The 26,629-nt window shown below is 40.7% G+C and overlaps 1 protein-coding gene across 2 annotated transcripts in view; it reads right to left on the bottom strand.

Moving 5' to 3' along the window:
• Armh3 (armadillo like helical domain containing 3) overlaps positions 1 to 26,629 on the bottom strand; it is a 193,698-nt gene that overhangs the window by 16,403 nt on the left and 150,666 nt on the right. For both annotated transcript variants that reach the window (XM_042689297.1, XM_042689298.1), the window contains one exon: positions 12,840 to 12,918. In XM_042689297.1, coding sequence (XP_042545231.1) covers positions 12,840 to 12,918 — 79 coding nt within the window. The remainder of the gene's footprint in view (positions 1 to 12,839; positions 12,919 to 26,629) is intronic.

The following is a 26,629-nucleotide window of genomic DNA, read 5'->3' as shown; positions in this document are numbered from 1 at the left end:
ATCTTGGAAACCCTAAGCAAAGACATAGATTTCCTATTTTATTGCATTAAGGACACTTAGTAGCAGAGAATTCTTAGGCAAAGCAGGTCCTGAGAGCCACAGTAAGAACTGGTATTTTTTTCAGAATGCTTTAGCTCAAAGTGGCTGAAAAAGCAAAACCAAAAAAGAAAAAAAAAAATCCCAAAGCATAGGAACTGGAATAAATAGCAAGCTGTAACAAAACCACAGATACACCACACTCTCCTCAGAGTGTCTCTCCTTGCTGGGTATTTAGAGTGACTTTCTAACCAGGATAACCTCTCCTCCATCACTCAATTGTTTGGAAACAGTCTAAAAAATGGACATCTCTTAGGTTTCAGAAAGTTAACTGCTTTTATACAACCACCCTGAATATGCTATATCCTTTCTGTTTGGTTTGTACTTTCTGTTTTCATCTCCTATACTTCAGGACCAAACCCAATTTCAAAGCCAATTTAAGCTGGCCAGTTTTCCCCATCCATGCCTCTCAAGCCCACTACCAAAGGGTTCTCCACTGTCCCATGATTTATTGATCTTGCAGGCTGGCTGTGCCCTTCAAGCAAGGTGGATCAGATAATGAACCTCACAGTGGGTAACTAGTGTGAGAGGCTATCAGTAGATTAAAGGAATGATGACAGTGACTTCCTTTTAATTTCCCTGGGCAGTCGCTTCTGCCTTCCTGACATATTTGGCTGAAGCTCTAGACAATCCTTGTGAAACTTTTCTTTGCACTAATTGCAGCCAAGTAACAGGAGTTAAGGAAACATGATACACACAAATATGCTTCAGACCTTCTCTACAACTTGTTGGAAATGGAGCACTCTATCCAGCTCCAATCAAAATCTTTGTATTCTCCAGGTAAGATTTCTTTCTTTGGATACATACCACATCTCAGAGAGGGAAACAAAATACCATCTCTGATCTTAACTTACTGGCAATTCAGCAGAAGAGTATCTGCTTCCTTCCCAGTCCTCACTTACCTATTCTTTCCTAGCTGGCAAATAACCCTGAGCTTCTTTTGCTCAAGGCTAGCACTCTACCATGTAAGCCACAACACCACTTCTGGCTTTTTCTGTTTATGTGGTACTGTGGAATTGAGCCTCATGCATGCTAGGCAAGTGTGCTACCACTGAGTCACATTCCCAGTCTGGCAAATATCTTTTTTTTTTTTTTTTTTGGTTGGGTGTGGGGCTTGAACTCTGGACCTGGGCGCTGTCCATCAGCTCTTCAGCTCAAGGCCAGCACTCTGACACTTGAGCTACAGCGCCACTTCTGGTTTTCTGGTGGTTTATTGGACATAAGAGTTTCACGGTTTTTCCTGCCCGGGTTGGCTTTGAACTGCGATCTTCCAATCTCAGCCTCTTGAGTAGCTAGGATTACAGACATGAGCCACCGGTGCCTAGCTGGCAAATATCTTTATCAGAAGTTCCATCTGAGGGCCAGGCACACTTGGGAGGTAGAAATAAGGAGCACTGTGGTTTGTCAACAGAAAAATCTGGGTGTGATGGTGTACACCTGTCCTGCCAACTATAGAGGGAAACATAAATAAAAGGATCACAGTCTAGGCTGGCCTGGGCAGGAAGAAAAAGAAAACTCAAAAGAAAAACCAGCAAATAAAAAGCTGCCTTACAAGTGTGGGGCTCCCATTTCAAACCCTACTAACCACCAAAAGAAAAAAAAAATTCAATGAACAACTTTCTAGCTGGGAGTGTTCATTTTTAGACTGAGCAAAATCACTAAGGCAAGTCAAGATTCTATTTGGTATTTGACAAAAACATTTCAAAAATAACACTGCTTATAACAGAGAAAAAAGTTTATACAATAGCATTTTTAGCCTTGAATATTACCACAGTGGCAAATCATGCTCTTCCAAGTACATCTTTAAGGGTGGGGAAGGTGGTTCAGTGGTAGAGTGCTTGCCTTGCATGCAAGAGGCCCTGGGTTCAATTCCTCAGCACCACATAAAAAGCCGGAAATGGCACTGTGGCTCAAGTGGTAGAGCACTTGCATTGAGCTAAAGAGCTGAGGGACAGCCTCCAAGCCCAGAGTTCAAGCCCCACAACTGACCAAAAACAAAACAACAAACAAACAAACAAAAGCCAAGTACATCTTTAAACTGCTGAGTGCTGGTGGCTTATACCTATAATCCCTAGCCACTCAGAAGGATGAGATCTGAGCATTGTGGTTCAAAGTCAGCTCAGGCAGGATTGTTCCTGAGACTTTTTCCCCCCCCTCTTTCTTTCTTTCTTTCTTCTTTTCTTTCTTCCTTCCTTCCTTCCTTCCTTTCTTTCTTTTTCTTCCTTCCTTCCTTCCCTCCCCTCCTCCCTCTCTCTCTCTCTGTCTCTCTCTCTCTCTGTCTCTGTCTGTCTGTCTCTCTCGGTCAGTCATGGGTCCTGAACTCTGGGCCTGGGCACTGTCCCTCAGCTCTTCAGCTCAAGGCTAGCACTTTACCACTTGAGCCACAGTGCCACTTCTGGCTTTTTCTGCTTATGTGGTGCTGAGGAATCAAACCCAGGGCCTCATGCATTCGAGGCAAGCTCCCATTGGATATTTTTTGTCCTCAACTGAAAAGATCCTTCCCAATCCAGAACTTTCTCCATCTTCCAGGAATAAGCTCTGTTTTTATTTTTATTGTATCCCTCTCCATCTTCCTATCTGTGGTTATCTCTTCCTTCAAAATATCTGACCAGACTCAGGTTGGTAGACCTGATGCCCAGCCTAATGAAAAATAGAAAAAGGTTAGGCTTTAGAGTCAGACAGACCTAGGTTCACATTATAGCTTTATCCTTTACAACTTGTGAACCTGAACAAATTAATCTCATCAGTGTCCTTCTCTATAAAATGCTAATTATACCTATCGTGGATGGGTGATATAATAAATAACCATGTAAAAGGGTTGGACTCAATAATTATTAGTTGTTTCTTTCTTTTTATCTATTTGTTTTAAATCCCCAACTTTCCTATAAAGTGCTTATGGTAGGGAAGCACTGGTTCAAGTAAAAATGGTCACCCTAGCAGCACATAATTAACTGACCCACTTCTCAAGAAGCCTATATATAAGAAGTGGCGCTGTGGTTCAAGTGATAGAGAGCTAGCCTTGAGCACAAATGACTCAGGCCCTGAGTTCAAGCCCCACAACTGGCAAATAATAATAATAATAATAATAGAATAAAAATCAAGATGCCTATATAACACAAAGTTGATTATGGAAGGTAGGCAGCTTGTAGGAAAGCCCTTCTGCCTCTGAATTTGTGTCTTTCCTGCTTTAACACATTTAGTGAAGAAATAATGTATACCACCATCCCACCCTCCCCTCCCTTTTTTAAAAATGCCAAACAGGTCAACTAAAATGCCAGCATCTACACAAAGGCAACAAGGAAGGCAAGGTCAAAAGGCCAACACTGGTGTCACATGCTCGCACTCAAATAGCTCTCACAGTAACCATCACACATAGCTACAGAGAGACAGCACAAGACTGCAGGCTTTGGTAGAAAAACATAATGCCAAGTACAGGCAACTGAGTTATGGCCGTTTTGTGAGTCAAATCTCAGAGCTCCAGCATATATCTTACCATAGTATGTTTTGCATGATGCTTAGGGCTCTATCATAAGATTAAAAAACATCAGGGCTTCTCAGGGTAGGCTGTTCAGAAGCCTTAATTACCTAAGTTTACCTAAGTTCTAAGGGTACTGTGGGGAGAATTTTATGCAGGTATCTCGCACAGGGAAAGTAAATTACATTCACTTTCTGATCAGAAACCCTGCCACATGGCATCACAGCCCTTCTATTGGTCTTCCTCAACAACCACTGACGTTCTGGAGCTGGCTCACACAGGCTTGGTCTGGGACCGCTGACTGTTAAATGTCAAGAATTTGAGAGGCAGCTGGCTTCAGTAGTAGCTATAGTGGGAGCATTCACACTGAACACAACAAATTGGTTCCCCTCCTACTACTCACATTCCCTAATGGCTGGTTACACATTTCCTAACACACCAAGAGTGAACAATCAGTCTCAGGCTTGGTTTTCCTGATAAACCTTTAAGCTCTTAAGACTTTCTCCCAAGATTTGTGTGTGTGTGTGTGTGTGTGTGTGTGTGTGTGTGGTGTGTGTGTGTGTGTGTGTGTGTGTGTGTGTGTGCATTCTTCCTCAAGTAATGGATGCTATCCAGGTCTCTACCTCACAAAATGGAGGCTCAGTTCTTTTTTTTTTTAATATATTTTTATTGTGAAAATACTATACAGAGGGGTTACAATTACTGGGTAAGATAATGAGCATTATCTTATCGAGCATTGTAGAGGCTCAGTTCTTACTAGTATAGTATCTCATTCCTCTCTGGGTAAAAATACCTATGCATCATTTCTAACATTTAAAAGTCCTTTATAATGGTTTATAGGATTAGGAGACAACAAAAAAAGGTTTAGAAAAATTACTTCTAGATAGAAATAAGTATTTATTTAATTATATATATATATAAAATCAGTCATGGGGCTTGAACTCTGGGCCTGGGCACTGTCCCTCAACTCTTCAGCTCAAAGTGAGTGCTCCACCACTTGAGCCACAGTGCCACTTCTGGTTTTCTGGGGTTTATTGGAGATAAGAGTCTCACAGACTTTCCTGCCCAGGCTGGCTTTTTTTTTTTGGGGGGGGGGTCCAGTTGTGGGCCTGAACTCTGGGCCTGGGCGCTGTCCCTCAGCTCTTCAGTTCAAGGCTAGTGCTCTACCACTTGAGCCACAGTGCCACTTCTGGCTTTGTTTTTTCTGCTTATGTGGTGCTGAGGAATTGAACCCAGGGCCTCATGCATGGAAGGCAAGCACCATACCACTGAGCCACCGTCCCAGCCCCCAGGCTGGCTTTGAACCATGATCCTCAGATCTCAGCCTCCTTAGTAGGTAGGATTATAGACGTGAGCTACCTGTGCCTGGCTGGCTCATAGTATTTTTTTTTTGGTTGGTCGTGGGCCTGAACTCTGGGTCTGGGCACTGTCCCTCAGCTCTTCAGCTCAAGGCTAGTGCCCTACTATTTGAGCCACAGTGCCACTTCTAGCTTTTTCTACTTATGTGGTACTGAGGAATCGAACCCAGGGCCTCGTTCATGCAAGGGAACAACTATTCTCATGATCTCAGCTCCCATGTAACTTGAATCACACACACACACACACACACACACACAAATGAAGGTGTAAGAGTCAGTGCATTACTGATTATGGAGGGTATTATTAAATGACTGACTTGCATTTCTGTCATTCAATGTCTCAGTGTCTGGGTGTACTGTGATAGAGGAATACAACTTGCAAGAACTCTGGAATTCTCCAGCTTTTTTTTTTTTTTTGCCATCCTGAGGCTTGAATTTAGGGCCTAAGTGCCATCCCTGAGCTTTTTTTGCTCAAGATTATTGGTCTACCACTTGAGCCACAGCTCCACTTTAGGCTTTTTGATGGTTAACTAGAGACAAGAATCTCACAAGACTTTGCTGCCGTGGCTAGCTTTGAACCACGTGATCCCCAGATCTCAGTTTCTAGAGTAGCTAGAATTAGAGGCAAGAGCCACAGATGGCCAGCTATATAATGTCATAGCATTTGTAAAACCAGACAAATAATGAAAGCCTATTAGGAGTTCAAGATATGCAATGAGAACTTTCACAGGTCGATGGTTTTGGATTAAGGAAAGCATGAAGAATTATTCAAAGCTAATCTTAAAAGTGTTGAAGAGGAATCAAAGACTGGTTGAAAATCTTAGAAAAGATGGGTCTTCTTCAAGAAAAGGACATATGCATAATATTACACACAATTTTAGTTTAAACTAACTTGCTAAATTTGGATCTTAGGTTAAGAAGCATCTGTCAGTAAATATTACTCCAAGAAAGTTTATGGCAGACCTTGTGATTGCAGTCCAATCTCTAATATGATGTCACCAATAATAGCCTTTTGAAAAGTAGAACAGAAGAGAGTAAGTACTTAGTGGTTGGCAGTAGGACAGCAGAGGGAAGAAAACCTTTCCAGAAAGCTCTTGGTTTCTAGCATACTTCTGTAAAGGAAGCATTGCTTCATCAAGACAGGATATTCTCTAAGCTTCTGAGCTCAAGATTTATCCTAGGATCAACAGTTTCTTTTCTTTTCTTTTTTTTTTTTTTGGGTCCAGTCGTGGGGCCTGAACTCTGGGCCTGGGCGCTGTCCCTCAGCTCTTCAGCTCAAGGCTAGCACTCTACCACTTGGGCCACAGCGCCACTTCCGGCTTTTTCTGCTTATGTGGTGCTGAGAAATCAAACCCAGGGCCTCATGCATGCAAGGCAAGCACTCTACCACTGAGCCACCTTCCCAGCCCATCAACAGTTTCTTGTAAATATCTTCCATCTTCAATTATTTGTATAACTCAACCATTAGAAACACAGATTGTTAAGTCAACTATCCTCTTATGGAAATGAAAATTAGGGTGCAAGTCACTGATAGAGGGGCTAAAGACTAGAGTTTCAGGTTTATGATAGCTACTCTGTAGTCAGCTTCAAAATGGAAAGAAATGAATACAACTAGACCAAGAGAGAAAACAGTTCTGAAGTGGAAGGACTCAAAGTTCCTTAAGTCAAAACCATTTTGGGATGGGAGAAGGAGAGGGAAAGTGGGAGAAAAACGAAGGAAGGGAAACAATGTTCGACAAGAAATGTACTCATGCCAGGCACTGGTGGCTCACGCCTATAATCCTAGCTACTCAGAAGGCTGAGATCTGAGGATCTCTGCTCAAAGCCAGCCTGGGCGGAAAGTCCATGAAACTCTTATCTCCAATAAACCACCAGAAAATCAGAAGTGGTGCTGTAGCTCAAGTGGTAGAGCACTAACTTTGAGATGAAGAGCTTAGGGACAGCGCCCAAGCCCAGAGTTCAAGCCCCATGACCGACCAAAAAAAAAAAAAGAAATGTACTCATTACCTTAAGTATGTAACTATAACCCCTCCATATGTCACCATGACAATAAAATTTAAAAAATTAGATTGCTATGTACTCTAAATCTCTTACTCTGGGCTGGGAAAGTGGCTCAGTGGTAGAGTACTTGCCTTGCATGCATGAGGCCCTGGGTTCGATTCCTCAGCACCACATAAGCAAAAAGAAAAAAGCTGGAAGTGGCGCTGTGGCTCAAGTGGTAGAGCACTAGCCTTGAGCTGAAGAGCTGAGGGACAGAGCCCAGGCCCAGAGTTCAGGCCCCACGACCAGACCAAAAAAAAAAAAAAAAAAAACTCTTACTCTGAATCTTTAGCTTCAGTTCTTTCACGAATCCTTATCCCTTGATGATCAAGTTTGCTTGGCATATCAGGTAGAAATGGATGCTTACCAACAAGCCATCTAGAAAAAAGAAGGAGCTAATCTTCTTTCTCTAGATCTCCTTTTCACCAGGCAGAAGCCTTAAAGGTATTTTTTTTACACACACATACACACAGAGCTTTAAAAATTATCTTTAGGATCTGGGCAGTAGTGGCTCATGCCTGTAATCATAGCTACTCAGGAGGCTGAGATCCGAGGATCATAGTTTGAAGCCAGCCCAGGCAGAATAAAGTCCATGAGACTCTCATCTCCAATAAACTACTTGGAAAAAGCTGGAAGTGGCCTGTGGCTCAAGTGTAGAGCACTGGCCTTGAGCAAAAGAAGCTTAGGGACATCTCCCAGGCCCTGAGTTCAAGTCTAAGGACAGGCAAAAAAATTACTTTTAAGTAATTATTCCAAGGGCTCCATTTGTCTTCTCTCTCTCCCCTTGACTCCTTCACCCCTAACAACATATGTGTTGGCTTCCTAGTATTCAGGAAGTTAGTAAATTGTAAATTAGCTGTTCAAAGTATTTATAACCTCCCCCATGTACATCATACTTTAGGCAATGTTTGTTGTATATATGCATATGACCCTGTACTGTTTATGTTTTCATGTATGTTTATAATTTAGATCTAACCTGCACATATGAGAGAAAAACGTGCCATTTGTCTCTCTGAGCCTAACTTCACTTAATATAATTTTTTCTAGGTCCATTTATTTCCTTGCAAAGAATATATTTGAAGGAATAATATTCTCCTTCCTGATGGGTAAGTAAAATAAGAAAAATTCCACTGTATGTGTGTGTAGACTCACACTTACCACATTTTCTTGATCCATTTGTCTATTGTAGGGCATTTGGGCTGCTTCTGTAACTTGGCTAGGGTGAATAGTGCACATGGGTGTGCAGGTGTCTTTACTGTATCCTAACTTGTAATCTTTTGGATAAATGTCCAAGAGCAGAATTGAGATCATAGGGTAGTTCTATGCTTGGTTTGTTGAGGAATCTCCAAACTCCTGAAGGATAATTTTGAAGACGTACTAGAAACAAGCCAAATCTAGTAGTTTCATAGTTCTTAGAAAAGCAAGTTACAGTTTCTCTCTAATCTTTATTCATAAAGATATGTCAAATGCAAAAAAGAGGCCAAAATATTCTTTCCTACTTTTGTATATAAAAACTGACTCACACCTGTAATCCTAGCTACCCAGGAGACTGAGATTTAAGGATCTTGCATGATAAATGAAATAAGCAGTCACAAAAGTATATAAGTTCACAAAGATACCTAGATTAGTTAAATTCAGAGTCAGAGAACAGAACGGTTGTTACTGGGGGCTGAGGGCAGGCAGAATGGGTAGTATTATTTACTGACTATAGGGTATTAGCATTGAAACAATCAGAAAGCTCTAGAGAGACAGGCAGTGATGATTGCACAGCAATATGAACATGCAGAATGTTTACTTAAAAATGGGACATAGGCATGGCTTAGTGATAGAGTGTGTGTCTAGCAAGCATGAGGCCCGGAGTTAAAACCCTAGTACCACAAAAAGACAAAAATTGTAAATATTTTTATCACATGCAGAAAAAGAGGTCAAAACAAAGAAGTTCCTGCATAGTCACTATAAAAATTCATTCATTTTACTAGAAAGTGTATGACTACTCAGTCATGCTGAGGATATTAACTCATTAACAAGCTCTGCCCTCCATGAAGCCAATGAAAATTACCAGAAAATTATCATCTATTTTCTACATGTCTGAAAAAAAAAAAGCCCAGGCTTTGTTTAATCAGTAGTAATGCATCACCCTGAAATGTCCATAACAGAGATTGCACCTGGAGGTTGTCAGTATACAAGAATTCAAAATTTTCTTACCAGAAAGAAATGACAAGTTAGGCAGGCAAATCTAGCAAAGAGCCCTGTCTTGTCTGCTAACTTACTGGGATAATTCTAGTTAATGCCCATCTGTGGGCTTAGATTTTATTTTAGAAGTATATTCAAATCTACTGAGGATTAAATTCTTGATTTTTTTCCCCTACTTAGTTCAAACAATTATAGGGCCATACTGCATCCTAAAACCAGCTCTTTGAGAAGCTGTGAATAAGTGACATTAGCATTAATGTTCCTAAGTGAAGGGAGAGAAGTACTCTAACACATGTTGGAGATAAACAAGGCAGTCAAATACTTCTAGTCTGACAGGGTTGAGAATAAAACCAAGTGCACTATAAAGCTGTCATTTAGCACTCTTCAGTGGCAGCTAGGAAAGAGAACTATTTTAAGGGTGGTTTTGAAAAGGGTATCAAAGCCAGGTGCCAGGCACCAGTGGCTCAAGTCTGTAAATCTTTTAAGGAGGCTGAGATCTGAGTATCACAGTTTGAAGCCAGCCTGGGCAAGAAAGTCTGTGAAACTCTTATCTCTGATTAACCACCAGAAGACCAGAAGCAGCACCGTGGCTCAAAGTGGTAGAGTTTGACGCACAGCCCCCAGAAAGAAAGAAAGAAAGAGAGAGAAAGAAAGAGAAAAGAAGGAAGGAAGGAAGGAAGAAAGAAAGATTGGTGAGAGGGAGGATTGGGTAGGGGGGTGGGGGTGGGGGAGGCTGGGAAGGGATGGGAAAGGGGAACAAAGGAGGAGGCTACAATGCTTGATAAGAAATGTACTCATTATCTTGCCAATGTAATTGTAACCCCTCTGTACAGTATTTTCATAATAAAATAAATAAAAAAACAGGATAATAAAAAGAAAGAAAGAAAGAAAGAAGGGAAGGAGGGAGGGAGGGAGGAAGGGAGGGAGGGAGGAAGAAAGGAAGAAAGAGAGAAAGAGAAAGAGAGAAAGAGAAAGAGAAAGAAAAGGTATCAGGACCCTTCCAAGGCTTCCAAGGCAAAAAGAATGCTAAGAGAGATAGTGAGTATACAAAAAACTTCGTAACAGCAAGTATACACTACTGATCCCCACTACTCAGCATCATAGGCATGCAATTATTCATTGTCTAAGTAAATCTTTGAGAATTCCCATTTCTTCCCTATTCTTGGATACTCTCCCTATCCCTAGGAACTGCCTCATTTCTGGCTTATAGACTTCTTTTGAGGTGTTTTTTTTTTTTTTTTTTTTTTTTTGCCAATCCTGGAGCTTAAGCTCAAGGCCTGGGCACTGTCTCTGATTTGCTCAAGGCTAGCACTCCATCACTTGAGCCACAGTACCACTTCTGGATTTTTCTGTTTATGTGGTACTGAGCAATCAAACCCAGGGCATCATGCATGTTAGGTAAGCACTCTACCACTAAGCCACATTCCCAGCCCCATATGTATTTTTGTTTTCTCTGGTCCTGGATTTGAACTCAGTTCCTGGGTGCTGTTCCTGAGCTATTTTGCTTAAGTTTAGCATTCTACCACTTGAGCCACAGCTCTGAGATGTATTTTTATTACTTCATTTACTTTGAGAAAAGTTGAAGGAGGGTTAGGACACATGCTTGCTAATCATCCTTTTCCAGATTGCCTCATGCACCACAATGGGATTTTATTATTGGTCTGTGGCTGCTACTGCTGGAAAAAGATTTTAGCCTGACCTTCACAAGCTGCTGGGGGATGAATGCTGCACGTGGCTGACAGCAAAAATGTGTCTTACTGGTTTTTTTTTTAAGCTTCCACACTAACCACATCTCACTGTGGCAGGAAAGAAAATTACTCCTTCTCTCACTGTACAGAACTCAATATGTTGCAATCCTCTACATAAAAATGAGATAGTAAAATTGACATGAATTGGTCCAACAGGAAAAGGTAGCAGCACCAAGAAACACCTTTTAGAGAGTTCCAGCATCAAAGAACAGAACTTTGAACTGCTCAATAGGCATAGAGGAAAAAGAATTTTTAAAAATCAGAGATATAGCCTTGCACCTGTGGCTCATACCTGTAATTCTAGCTACACAGGAGGCAGAGATCTGAGGATCATGGTTCAAAGCCAGCCCAGGCAGGAAAGTCCGTGAGACTCTTATCTCCAATTAACTATCAGAAAACCAGAAGTGGCACTGTGCTCAAGTGATAGAGTGCTTGCCTTGAGCTGAAGAGCTGAGGGATAGTGCCCAGGCCCAGAGTTCAAGCCCCATGACCGATAAAAAAACAAAAAACAAAAACGAAAATCAACCCCAGAGTTTTAGGGCTGGGAGTGTGGCTTAGTGGTAGACTGCTTGCCTAGCATGCATGAAGCCTTGGGTTCGACTCCTCAGTACCACAATAAAAGAAGAAGCTGGAAGTGGCACTATGGCTCAAGTGGTAGAGTGCTAGCCTTATGCGAAAGAAGCTCAGGGACAGTGCTCAGGCCCTGAGTTCAAGCCCCAGAACCGGCAATAGAAAAAAAAAACAAAAAACATTTTTAAATGTGAGGAGGCATCCACACAGCTGGCCTCACCAAAGAGAACAAACACCTCAAAGAAAACAATGACAGACTAATAGAGTTCAATCCATCTAGTTAAGGAAAGAGCCACTGCAGAGAATCCTGAGAAGCCTGTCTGTTAAGAAAAGGCTTGCCTGGTGTCTCATTAGGTAAGACAAATAGCTTTCAAGGACTGTCGGAACGCACCAGTATATACCATAGCTGCCAGATCAGTTTAGAGCTCAGAAAAGGGTTACAATGATACATCGGCAAGAAAGGACTAGTGGATTATATGTGTTTTTCTTTTTTGCTTGCAATCTATATCTTGGCCCCTCCAACTTGAGAGCAAGATGGGAAAGAAAGAAGAGAAAGTCTATGTATGTTTTATTTTGTGCTTTTAACAACACGAGAATGAATAGCCTCAAAATTAAACATCAAGTTCAACCCCATGTCATGCTAAAGCCCCATCTGGACTTTTATATAATGCAGAGTTGAGTACAACAAGCACTTTGAGACACACACACACACACACACACACACACACACACACACACACACACACACACACACACACACACACACACACACACACACACACACACACACACACACACACACACACACACACACACACACACACACACACACACACACACACACACACCCCCCCCCCCCCCCCCCCATCTGAATCTCTTAACTCAGTCTATGCCATAGAAAATAGAAAAACCTGGTTGAAAATAATTGCTCAAGGCAAAGGGAACTCAATTACTAAGGAAAAATCTGTCCCAATGAGGGCTCATGTTTTACCGAGACGAACAGTTTTAAATTAAACTGAATTCAGAGTTTTCCTAATTGGCATTTTCATCCATTTTTAAGTTCTCATTAAAAAAATCAAAATGACTCTAAAATTAAGAGTAATGCTTTACATGAAACAATAATTCTCTAAATTTTCATCTGCATATCTTCTATATAATTAAACAAATCCTTATGGTAGTACAAATTCAATCGGTACTACTCTATTTAAAGTACTATCAAACAGTTCTACACTAATTCCCCTTGACAGCTTGGCTCTTATGGTCTCTGTTAAAAGCTCAGCCACAGAACTCCCTGCTATCATAGAGAAAGCAAGTGCTTGATCCCAGATACTGGTCACTCTGGGCAAAGTAATGGCTTACCTGCTCCTCTGACAGTTGAGATATATGATTCACAGCAGCATAGGACTCAATTTTGGGATTAAAGTGGTTGATGATGGCTCTGAAAGAAAGAATAACCATTAACACAACATCAAATAGAAGATAAACCAATCAAAAAATAAGGATATGATATCTTTTTGGTGTAAAATACTAGATCAAATGATTTTAAAAAGATAACTGTCCTTTCACTACACCACGAGGGAGGTTATAAATGGGAATGGGAATGGTTTAACTATTTATTACAAAGAAGATGGAGCACCTCTGCTATGCAAATGAGCTAAGGAGAAAAAACTCATAACAAAACAATCAAAAATCATGCCAAGAATTCTTTAGACAACAAACAGGACTCCAGGTTGCTGTCCACTAGGGGGCTCTGGTGTTCTAATCTGAAAGAAAGTGGACTTAATCAAGGCTGATGCAAAATGTTGGGTAAATACAGTCTCCAAAGTCTAGAGGCAATCATCATGTAAGCCAAAGTCTGAGAATTATTTTCAAATATTCCTTATAACTTGCTCATACCCAAGGTCACCACATCCTACAAAATCTACCTCTCAAAAAATCACTGAAATTTGAGCTGGATGTATGCCTCAAGTGCTAAGTAAGGTACCTAACTAGCAAGCTCTAAAATCCTTGAATTCAAACCTTAGTAATACCTAGCAAGCAAACAAACAAGAAAATCCTAACTAAACGGAAATTTCATTTAAGTAAATCTACCCCCAAACCAATATATTGGTATAGGTTCTTATCATTTCTTGCCTGGTATAGCAGAAAGAACATGGGCTTTAGATCAAAGTTTGACATGTGTCTGTATTGATATAAATGGGGGAAAATAAAAATCTGACCCATAAATAATCTTACATAGTATATGTAGTTAGCTCTCACTCACATTGAGGGCTAGATAATGTCATGTGGATGTCATTTAACCCATGGTATCTTTTTTTCTGGGGTCCGGTCATGGGGCCTGAACTCTGGGCCTGGGTGCTGTCCCTCAGCTCTTCAGCTCAAGGCTAGTGCTCTACCACTTGAGCCACAGCAACACTACCGGTTTTTTGCTTTTTGCTTATGTGGTGCTGAGGAATCGAACCTAGGGCCTCAGGAATGCAAGGCAAGTGTTCTACCACTGAGCCACCTTCCCAGCCCAACCCATGGTATCTTAACACGAGAAGGGCATATTATCTCTGTGGTATCCTTTTAAACATCTATAACCTTATTTTTTTGTTAAGATGTTTATGATGCAGTTTAAATAACAATCTTATTATACATTATTCCATAATATAATCCAAGATTACCTGAACATGAAGAACCAGGAAATTTTCTGCTCATGTGCAGAATGACAACAGATGTCAGATGAAACAGATGTTGAAATGATCAAATTCATTGAATTGTCCATTTAAAATGGGTGGGTTTCATATACAGTGAGACCAAAAGAAGATAGTCTTAGGAGAAAATCACCAAGTTGTAATTCCCAAGCATTTCTTTATATGTATAAAATAATATACATACTGAAATGAGCCAAAGATAAGGAAACAAAAGGGCCTTTTCTTAATCTGTCTTCATTTTCTGATGACTCTGTATTCTTTATCTCATATATAGTGTACATACGTGCACATATGAAGGAAGGTGGGGGGAGGGCACAGAATCAGTGGAAAATGGGTGAAAAAGTGCAGCAGCAGAACACAATGGCTGCACTGGACACTGACGAAAGTGAACCATGTGCAACTCGTGGGTAGAGATGGGAGGGAGGGAAAGAGAAGAATGAAGAAACAGATGATACTATGCAAAAGGAAGGAAATGTATGTATTACCTGACATATGTAAAGGTAATCTTGCTATATATCACCTCTAAAACCACAATAAAGTAATTTAAAAAAAAAAAAGTAAAGCCGGGCGCCGGTGGCTCAATCCTGTAATCCCAGCTACTCAGGAGGCTGAGATATGAAAAATTGTGGTTCAAAGCCAACATGGGCAGGAAAGTCATTGAAACTCTAATCTCCAATTAACCACCAGAAAACCAGAAGTGGCACTGTGGCTCAAGTGGTAGAGTGCTTGCCTTGAGTTGACAAGCTTAGGGACAGCACCTAGGCCCAGAGTTCAAGCCTCACAACTGACCTAAATAAATAAATGAAAATTTAAAAAATAGGGGCTGGGAAGGTGACTCAGTGGTAGAGTGCTTGCCTTGCATCATAAGGCCCTGGGTTCAATTCCTTAGCACCACATAAGCAGAAAAAGCCAGAAGTGGCGCTGTGGCTCTAATGGTAGAGTGCTAGCCTTAAGGTAAAGAGCTGAGGGACAGTGCCCAGGCCCAGAGTTCAGGCCCCACAACCGACCAAAAAAAAAAAAAAAATAGTAAAACTGGTAGGTTTGTTATATGTAAATTATGCTTCTATGTACCCAAAAGAGCAAAACAAAAATAAAAGTCTTAAAAGAAGGACAAATTTGTTAAAATATTGTATTATTTTGTCTACAGTGTAAGGTAAATTGACTTTTTTCTCGCCTTTTACTTACTTTTAAACTTTTATTTTTTTATTTTTTGCAAGACCTGGGGCTTGAACTCAGGGCTTGGGCACTATCCCTGAGCTTTTTTTGCTCAAGGCCAGCACTCTACCACTTGAGCCACAGCACCATTTCCGGCTTTTTCTGTTATGTGGTGCTGAGGAATTAAACCCAGGGCTTCATACATGCTAGGCAAGCACTCTACTGCTAAGCCACATTCCTAGCCTGAACTTTTATTTTTGAATTAGCATGCATTAATGCTATGAGGGGTTTCATTGTGATAATTCCCTACAGGAATGAATACAGTGTATTTGAACAGATTCACACATACATACTGTTATATTCCCATTCCTCTTCTTCTATTCTCTATGACCTTAATTTAAACATCAGACAACAGTAAGAATGGTGGTACATGCTATAAATCCAGCTTTTGGGAGGCACAGGCAGGAGGATCTCCTGTTCAAGGCCAGCATGGACTATATAATAGCAAGAGCTTGTCACAAAAAAAAAAAAAAAACAGGGGCTAGGCCACGTGTCAGTGGCTCACATCTGTGGTCTGGGAAAGTGGCTCAGTGGCAGAGTGCTTGCCTTGCATGCATGAGGCCCTGGGTTCAATTCCTCAGTACCACATAAGAAGAAAAAGCCAGAAGTGGCGCTGTGGCTCAGGTGGTAGAACGCTAGCCTTGAGCTGAAGAGCTGATGGACAGTGCCTAGGCCAAGTTCTAGCCTCACAATCGGAAAAAAAAAAAAAAAAAAGTGGCTCACATCTGGAATCCTACTATTCAGGAGGCTGAGATCTGGGGAATCCTGGCCAGACCAGTTAGAAAAATTTACCAGACTCCATCTCCAACATAACAAGCATAAAGCAGGGCTGGAGGCATACAGCTCAAGTGGTAGCCTAGCAGACACAGGGCCTCAAGATTAACATTACCACCAAAAGCAACCAAGCAACAACAAAAACAAAGTTCAGTGGTAGAATGAGGTATGTATAAAACTCTGGGTTCCAAGCCGGGTACTGGTGGCTCACGCCTGTAATCCTAGCTACTCAGGAGGCTGAGATCTGAGGATCGCGGTTCAAAGCCAGCCCGGGCAGGAGAGACCGTGAGACTCCTATCTCCAATAAACCACCAGAAAACCGGAAGTGGCGCTGTAGCTCAAGTGGTAGAGCGCTTGCCTTGAGTTGAAGAGCTGAGGGACAGCGCCCAGGCCCAGAGTTCAGGCCCCACGACTGACAAAAAAAAAAAAACAACTCTGGGTTCCATTACCAGGAAAGAAAAAAAGGAAGAAAGGAAAGAAGGAAAGGTAGGGATAAGGGGAGGTAGGAAAGAGGGAGAGGTAAGGAAGGGTGGAATATTTCAGAAAATTCAGATTGAGAATAGTCTACAAGATACCAGTATGCCTATAACAGGAAAAATAAGACTTGAGAAATTGTTACAGGTCAGAGGGCAAGGAGAGACACAACAACTGAAAACAATGTAGGATCTGAACTAGATCTTGAAACACGAAGGCATGGTGCCTTTTTTGTTGTTTTTGTTGGTCATGGGGCCTGAACTCTGGGCCTGGGAGCTGTCCCTCAGCACTTCAGCTCAAGGCTAGTGCTCTACCATTTGAGCCACAGCGCCACTTCCAGCTTTTTCTGCTTATGTGGTGCTGAGGAATTAAACCCAAGGCCTCATGCATGCAAGGCAAGCACTCTACCACTGAGCCACCTTCCTAGCCCTATGATGTCTTAAAAAAAAAAAGTCCAGCAATGAGCAAAGGATGTCAACTGTAATAGATGGATACTACTGAGCTAGAATGTTGGAGGTTGAGCCAGTAAGAAGGAAGATTATTATTCTTAACATTCTTGACTTTTTAAAACCATTTTTTGAGACAAACTTGGCAAAAAAGAGAAAAGGTTAAATTAAACTTTCTTTGTGCTTTATTGTCCAGGCTAGTCTCAAACTCCTCATCTCAAGTGACCCTTGCCAGGCACTGGTGGTTCACACCTGTAATCCTAGCTACTCAGGAAGCTGAGATCTGAGGAGTGCAGTTTGAAGCCAGTTCAAAGACAGAAAATCTGTGAGACTTACCTCCAATAAACTACTCAGAAAAAAGCCAGAAGTAGCTCTGTGGTTCAAGTGATAGAGTACTAGCCTTGAGCACAAAGAAGCTTAAGGCTCTGAGTTCAAGCCCCAAGATCCACCCCCCCCCCAAAAAAAAGTTCAACTGACTCTACTGCCCCAGCTTCCCTAATGCTGAGACAGCAAGTATGAACCATCTTATCCACTCCCTTGCCCATTTTTTAAAGAGTGATGGTTGGTGCTGCCCACATTATTCAGACAGCCATCCAGAATTCAGAAGAGGATGCAAGGAGGATCCAAAAAAATATAAATGAGGCCAAAGAAAAGAGAAAGAACACTGAAAGTAAAACTCAGTGGGAAAATGGAATGAAATTTCTAACCAAACTTCCAGCTTTCCTAAAACTGGGACCAACTAAACGCTCCATGAGGGCAGGGATAAAATTGATTTTGGTCAACAATATATTAATAGGCCTAGTACACTGAGAGATTCAGCTTCAAAAAATGGAATGAAAAAAATCTAGGATGGTTTCTGATCAGTCAAATGAACTTTTGTTAGGGGAGAGTCATGATCATCAGTTTTTCTCCCACAGTACGAATATAATAGTAAAATATTTTAACCTCTTCTTAGTAGATAAGCTGGGTCAGATGTGAACGTCTAGTTTAGTAAAGCTTCTTTCCCTACACCCCTCCCATCCCAAAGTCATACTAGGGGGCTAGGACACAGCTTCCTAGTACTTCTTACCAAAGTAATCTAATGTCGTCTAAGCCTCATTGTTTATTTTTTGTTTGAGGGTAGGAAGGAATGGAGGAGTATGTTATATTCTGGTACCAGCACCTAATGTTAGTGATTTAGAAAGTTCCAAATCAGAAGGGAAAAAGAAATGGACAATGTCACAGTGAAGGGAAATTGTGAAAACCAGCCAGTAAGCCAGGTCTGTGCTCAATGCACCTTTAAAGGCAGAAATCTGGGCCACTCTTCAAAGCTAGTGTCAACTTCAGACTGGTGAAGACAGGGGTCACTTATACGGACTAAGTAAAGATAGAAGAGCAAGGCTGAGCTGCAAACCTACTGGGGATTTCATAGTCCATTTTTAACTTATTCTCTGTGACTCATGAGTCTGCAAAGCAGCTCTCTTTCCCCAAAGGCTGGAGAGTTGATGGCTGAGACACAGTTAAGTCCAACTTAAGCAAGGCATGCATGGAAATATTTGTTACCTTAAACATGTAAAAAAAAAAACAAAACAGCTGTGCTTTGGTGATTCACACCTGTAATTCTAGCTATTCAGGAGGCTGAAATCAGAATAGCAGTTCAAAGCCAGCCTGGGCAAGAAAGTCTGAGACTCTTATCTCTAATTAGCTGCCCAAAAGCCAGAAGTGGAGCTATGACTCAAGTAGCAAAAAAGGTCAGGAACAGTGCCCATGCACATTGTGCTTGCATGCGCGCCACACACACACACACACACACACACACACACACACACACACACACACATACACACACACACAATTTTTTTTTAGGGGGGTCCGGTCCTGGGGCCTGTACTCTGGGCCTGGGCGCTGTCCCTCAGCTCTTCAGCTCAAGGCGAGCCATAGCACCACTTCCGGCTTTTTTCTTTTTGCTTATGTGGTACTGAGGAATCGAACCCAGGGCCTCAGGCATGCAAGGCAAGCACTCTACCACTGAGCCACCTTCCCAGCCCACAATTTTTTTTCTTTAAACACAATTTCTTTTTGATGTAGGCAATACAGTTTAACAGAAAATGTAGGTTCTTCCTCATATCCAACATGAATCTACAGCAAAATTTCCCAAGATGTTATTTCCCAAGCTGTAATTTCTCAGAATTGCAGACACTTCACATGAACAGAAACATCTAACAGTTTTCTATGAAACAATAAATAAAAAAATATTTTTGTCTGGGAGCCTAGAACATCATGATTGATTCACTACTGAGATACTTAGGGGAAACAGGCTGTCTCTAAAAGCTGCTATATAAATCTTTCAGGCAGAAAGCAGAAAAAAAGAGAAGTTGTTTACAGGAAAAGTTTTCATTTCAAGGAAGGATATACAAACTGGTTTATTCAACAAGATATATTCTAGAAAGATTCTAAAAAATTTTCACTGCAAAATTATACCTACAGAGTTATAAGATTTACATTAAAGAATCTGATTATGTGATGTTGGAGGGGATGTGGACAGAAGGGAACTCTACTGCATTGTTGGTGGGATTGTAAACTGTTCAACTACTTTGGAAAATAGTATGGAGGTTCCTCAAAAGGCTCCAGATAGAGCTCCCCTATGACCCAGCAATCCCACTTTTGGGCATTTACCCAAATGATCACAAACAAGACCATACTAAAGCTACCAGCACAACTATGTTTATTGCAGCATTATTTACCATAGCTAAGATGGAACCAACCCAGATGCCCCTCAGTAGATGAATGGACCAAGAAAATGTGGTATATATACACAATGGAATTCTATGCCTCCATGAGAAAGAATGACATTGCCCCATTCGTTAGGAAATGCAAAGACTTGGAAAAAATTATATTAAATGAAGTAAGCCAGGCCCAAAGAAACATAGGTCCCATGGTTTCCTTTATTTGCAATATCTAGTATATGTCTGAGACAAGCAGTAAAGGTCAGATAAGTTGATGTTAGGTGAAATGAACCCCAAGTTAAGTATTTAAATGTTTTTTCTTTCTTGTGATTGTTTCTAACATATTTATAAGATGATTTCTTTGTTGCTTTGTATGTCCCTCCCCCATGGTATAACCCCTGCTCTTACTATATTTGATGTTGGTATAATTTATAGAGGGGAAGGGCAAAAACAAATCATTTAAATAGGGATACAGGTGGACTCAATGAGATGTACAAGTCGTTATGTAGAAAAACAAACTTTACAACTTTGGTGGTGGGGGGGCGGCACGGGAGGGAGGGGTTGGGGGAGGGGATGGAGGTATTTTCACAATATAAATAAATAAATAAATAAATAAATTTTTAAAAAGAATCTGATTATGGGTGATTATCAGAAGCTTGGTAAAATTCTTGAATTTTAAGCTCCAGCCTCATAAAAGATATAACCTTTTATTATTAAGTGTCTGCTAAATAAACACAATCAGCTGGATGCTTCTCTTTTGTTTACCAGATTTTCTTCATATGGGTGGCTGTTCCTTTTCACTAGTGAAAACTGAATCACCTTTTCTTTCCTTTTTTCTTTCCCTTTCTCTTTTTTATTATATAACCCAAGCTGGTCTTGATTTCTCCATCCTCTGTCTCAGCTTTTTCTGAGTGCTAAAATTACAAGTGTGTATCAAAAAACATGCCTTTTAAAAATTTAGTTAAGGGCTGGGATGGTGGCTCAGTGGTAGCGCGCTTGCCTTGCATGCATGAGGCCCTGGGTTCCATTCCTCAGCACCACATAAGCAGAAAAAGCCGGAAGTTGTGCTGTGGCTCAAGTGGAAGAGTTCTAGCCTTGAGCTGAAGAGCTGAGGAACAACATCCAGGCCCAGAATTCAGGCCCCACAACTGACAGATAGATAGATAGATAGATAGATAGATAGATAGATAGATAGATAGATAGATAGATATAGATAGATAGATAGATAGATAGATAGATAGATAGATAGATAATAAAAAATAAAATAAAATATAGCTAATATGTCAGAAAAGAACTTTTTACTTGTGGTACTAAGGATGGAACTTTATACATGCTAGGTTAAGTGCTCTCCCACTGAGTTACATCCTAAACCCCAAATCCTGAGTCTTATTTTTCCTAGAAGGTGCAGATACCATTGCTTTTCTGAACAATATACCACATATGGAAGGCTTTAGAGGAAGTAGGCCTGAGTTAAAATCCAGATTCTACTACTTATTAGTTATATAACTTTGGGCAAGACACCAATCTTTCTTACCAATTTATTCTTTTCTTCTTTTTTTGGGTGTGTGTATATTTTAGTACTGGAGCTAGAACTTGGGGCCTGGGTGGTTTTCCTTTGTTTTTTCACTCAAGGCTGCTGTTCTAACACTTGAGCCACAATTCCACTTCCAGCTTTTTGGTGGTTAATTGGAGATGAGTCTCATGGACTTTTTCCTGCACAGGCTGGCTGTGATCTGAGAAGATCTAAGCCTCCTGAGTAGCTAGGATTAAAGATGTGAGGCACTGGTGCCCAGCGTCTTTACCAATTACTTCAGCTAGTTAGTTTCCTCTCTAAAGCTTTCCACCTAATTTTCATACATACCATATAATTTGTCACAAAGGAAATATTGATGGATTGATTGATTGAAATACTGGGGATCAAACCCAGGGCCTTGCATATCATAGGCAAGTATTACTTTACCACTGTTATAACCCTGTAAGGAAAAAAAAAATTTAAACAGCTTCCTCTTTCTTAGACCAGTCCAGTGATATATTATACAATATACTACAGAGTATATTCTCAGGTATATGTATTAAAGATAGGAAAACCACCATAATCATAATCACTTTTCTAGAGAAACCTTCAAACAGACTGGCTTCTGAGGAGGGGGGACTGAGTAGCATGTGACAGTGGTTAAAATAGTTCATCTGAGGTTGAGTTATTTAATGTTACACTAACATTTCTTTTCACCTTCACAACTGCCTTACACACTCCCATTTCATGCAATAATAAGCTTCCTTCCTCATGGAGCCAATGAATCTTCAGCACATCCAATTCAACAACAAAAACAAAAAAAAAGCAATTTCCCTTGATGCCTGTTAACAGCAGTGCATTACAAGCCTCAGAGACTCTGCTGATTAACATTTAACAAAATAAAACCTCACATAAAAATTCCTTCTAACCTTTTCACTTTGAAACTATCTAATCAAAACTTCTGCAACTGACCTGTGAGATTACTCTTTCATGCCAATTATCCCACTCCTTATACTACTGTCCCTACAGCCATTCTTTTCAGGCCAACAACACAAAAATGGAACTTTACTACAGAAAGCATTTTGACAGCCAGCAGGAAGGATGAGCTACAGGCTGGCACTGCTACTTGCTTGTTTTACAATAATTCAATTTTGTAAACTGGCCTAACAAAGCATTGAAGAATTTTACTCACCTGTGCATATAAATCTGTTGGTTGAAGGGAGTGGAACAGAGACTATATATCATCAGCTATGTCTTAGCAAATTATATTTTAACATGGTGAATGACTGAGTCAGCGTTCCTATCGACTTCTCATTTTATACTAAGTAAGTTATTCACCTACCGGCTACATTTTTAACCAGGAACTGCATTAGGCAGATGAAAGTGTACAAGTCATTAAAGTAGAAACAGCAGTGGGTTAACACATATAAAATATACATGCAAATGCCCTGAGGAGCAGCTGCTTCATTTTCTGAAGCTTTGTGCATGGGAGTTTGGTCTTTCTACCTTGAGGTATGACTTTGTCCAATGTAGGTTTCCACTTCATAACCCACTGGAAATTAAGCAACTGGTTTTAGCTACTTCTTATAAAACAAGTTGATCTTCTTCTATCGTTCTCACTCTCTCCCTTGCTCTCTTACTCCCCTAACCATTTTATGAGATTTCACTGTGTTGTTCAGGCTGGTCTTGAACTCCAGGGCTCAAGTGATCATCCTGCCTTAATCTCACAAGTAGCTGCACCCAGATGAAAATGAACTGAGTTCTAGTACTTGTGGCCCCAAACTACAGATTTCAGGCAAATAAGATGCCACAAAATTTATATTTTGGCTAAATTATCTCCTCTTGTATTTTCATAAGAAAGGAATATAATTTCTTCCCGCTTTAGATACCACCCTTAGTTTTTTTTGTTCCCACTGTCACACAGAATGTAAGAGGAGAATGAAGAAGCCAAAAGACTTGAAAGACCACAAAAAGTCAAATGCACTGTCCCCATTTCATCACTTAATGCATTCCCATTAGATATGTCTATCTTTATTAAAACTTTCAATAAATGAACAGAAGCTCCAAAAACTTCCTGAAGACAAAATACCCACAAGATAAATCTACCCTGTTTGGATCTCATTACTATGTCCTTCACATTCTTTTCTCTGTCTCTATTGGCAGGTCAGTTCCTATGGCTATAGAATGAAAGCTTCTGGAGTTTGGCCCTTGGTTTCCTAATAAGGCTATTCTATACTCTTATAAACACCTAGTGAATATAAAGGAATAAAGTAAGCCATATGAAAATGTGTATTAGATTTTTCTGTTCCCCTTCAAAGCCACAAATAAACATTTAAACATACCTTGGAGGAAGTTTAACAGAGTAGAAATCAGCTTAAAATTCAAAGAAGTAGCTGGGAATATGGCTGAAGTAGTAGAATACTTGCTTTGCAACTGTAAGGGTATGAGTTCAAACCACAGTTCAAACCACACATACACACACATAAAAAAAAAAAATTCCAAGAAGTGACTTAATTACTGATGAACATTCCAATGTCTTGAAAATGTTTTTAAAACTAGCATGAGACAAAAGACTGAAATATTTTAATTACATCTCAATTTCAATAGCCCAGTTAATTTATTATATATATATATATATTTTTTTTTTTTTCCCGTCAGTTGTGGGGCTTGAACTCTGGGCCTAGGCACTGTCCCTCAGCTCTTCAGCTCAAGGCAAGCGCTCTACCTTTGGAGCCACAGTGCCACTTCCAGTCTTCTGAGTGGTTTATTGGAGATTAGTTTTACAGATTTTCCTGCCTGGGCTGGCTTTGTACAGTGATCCTCTGATCTCAGCCTCCTGAGTAGCTAGGATTCCAGGTGTCAGCTACTGGCGCCTGGCAACGTATCTATTTTTTAAGCATGGGACAGGCAGAGGACAAGAAAATAAGCTACTGAGTTAGGCTTCTTTTCTTATAGCTTAAAAAATGAAAACAAAACTTTGGTGAATCACATACTAGACTAAGGAGGGAGAGAAATACTCTGTAGATCATATACCAGTTACAGAAAAAGAAGCATATACTCACAACATTGAGCCACACATACACCTCAACTGTGCAGAAGGAGAATAAGGATCTCATGTTAACAAAGGAAGAAGGATGACAAGAGCTCTGACTAGCCCAGCATTGGCCATGCAGATCCTGTGTTAGAAAAGAGTGGTCCTGCTAATTACAGGAAGGAAGGGATGCTGAGGCATAGAGATCATATACAGTTTTTAAGAACTGCAAGAAAAACATAAAATTAAAAGACATGAAAAGATGTTTTAATATTCCTTAGTAAAGGTACTCAGTGAAACTGCCAAAGTAATTAAACAAGTGAACATTTACCAAAAAGCCCCTATCAGTTAAGTGAACAGAGATGAATCTTATTAGAGTACACTGTCAAGCTTGGAGCCTTCAGGTACTAATCACTCAGATGTGGTGTTGTTTGGTCCTCACTACTTTTCTGCCTGCAGTGACTGTCCTTTGTGTCAGCTCTGAAGAAGCAAGCTGCTTTTACTTACTCTGGCAGTGACTTGTATTATTTTCAGCAACCTAAGACAAGTTTTTGCCTATAAGAAACTTGAGTGTAGCTTTTGGGAGCAGGTGGTGGTGATGTCCAGAAAAAGGAGCCTTGAGAAGTAGAGGATGGGTATAAGAGAAAGCAGGGCAGCTGGGTAGTAGTTTCTTTTACTAAAGAGAACAGGATAGTTTAGTAAATCAAGAGTTAGATAAGTAGTAAACAAATATTCTGCCTAAGTCAAGTTGATAACCTATCTCTCTCAAAAAGGAAAAAGTTAACTCTTGACTTTATAATGTAACTTCTCTTCAGAAAAAAATTATTATTGAAAGCCGGGCGCCGGTGGCTCACGCCTGTAATCCTAGCTAATCAGGAGGCTGAGATCTGAGGATCGAAATTCAAAGCCAGCCCAGGCAGGAAAATCTGTGAAACTCTTTTTTTTTTTGGTCCGGTCGTGGGGCCTGAACTCTGGGCCTGGGCGCTGCCCCTCAGCTCTTCAGCTCAAGGCTAGTGCTCTACCACTTGAGCCACAGTGCCACTTCCGGCTTTTTTCTTATGTGGTGCTGAGGAATGGAACCCAGGGCCTCAGGCATGCAAGGCCAGCGCTCTACCGCTGAGCCACCTTCCCAGCCCCTGAAACTATTATCTCCAATAAACCACCAGAAAACTGGAAGTGGTGCTGTAGCTCAAATGGTAGAGCGCTAGCCTTGAGCTGAAGAGCTGAGGGACAGTGCTCAGGCCTAGAGTTCAAGCCCCACGACCGACCAAAAAAAAAAAAATTATTGAGAAGTGTTGCCTTTCCAACATTAAGGGCAGTCCCAAGTAACAAGGGTCAAATTTTCTCAACAACCTAGTCAATAGCTAATATTTAACAAAATGCAGTTGCTAGAGGAAGTAGTAATCTAACTTATGATTTACAAACAGAACTTCTTTCTTTCTGTAGTTGGCCCCAACCTGACTAAATGCCAATGTACTAAAAGTCAGAAAGCTAGAGAGCTTTTAAAATTCAACAAAAATCCACACAAGGGAAAGGCTGTAAGAATAGCTGTGGAGGCTTAAAAATCATGTAACTAATTTCAAAAACTCATTAAAGACCATATGCTTATTACTCCAAGGAGGAGATAAGAATAGATAGATAGAAGTAGGTAAAGCCCCTGAGTCCAAAAACAACCAGTAAACCTCTAGTTCATTATACAGAGGTGATCCTAAAGACATGACTAGCCAACTGCAGAAATGCCATGGACTGGGCTTGACACTGAAATGATGCTGGAGGTCTGACTGTAAAAGCACTTGCAGGCGTTTTTTGTTTTTTAAACCTAGGACAAGAGCAAATAAAAAAGAGCTGTGGTAGCAAGTGATTTGCAAGCATACTTTGTGCTCCCACTGCTCTTTGTTTGCAACAGGCCCTGCAGTTCCCTTATATTCAAGAGTAGCAGGAGGTGGGAAAAGGAGGGGAAGCTAATGACTACTACCCAGAACTAAGCAGTGCAGCCCAGGAGAGGACTTGATGGGAGGGTAAATTTGGGGCCGAATTCTTTGACAGCACCTCCAGTAAACCAGGGGGTAAGAGCCAGCCCCAAAACATTTATCATAATAGTGCAACAAGACGAAGGCCTTTAGGGGCCAGCTTGAAATTCCAGAGTAAGAAAATAAAGCTGTGTGGAGGGTGAGGCGGCCAGCTCTGGCAGACTGTCTCTATGGGAGGCTGAGTGTAATTGTTTTATGCTCATGAAGAGGTTATTAACTGCTTTCTCTCCAATCTATCAGAAAAGTGTTGTTGTTTTTTTTCCGC

Source organism: Dipodomys spectabilis, unplaced genomic scaffold, assembly GCF_019054845.1.
Source record: "Dipodomys spectabilis isolate Male_0828 unplaced genomic scaffold, ASM1905484v1 ptg000125l, whole genome shotgun sequence".
NCBI classification, from domain to species: Eukaryota; Metazoa; Chordata; class Mammalia; order Rodentia; family Heteromyidae; genus Dipodomys; species Dipodomys spectabilis.
The sequence above is the reverse complement of the archived record's forward strand: the minus strand, read 5'-3'. Positions and strand labels throughout refer to the sequence as shown.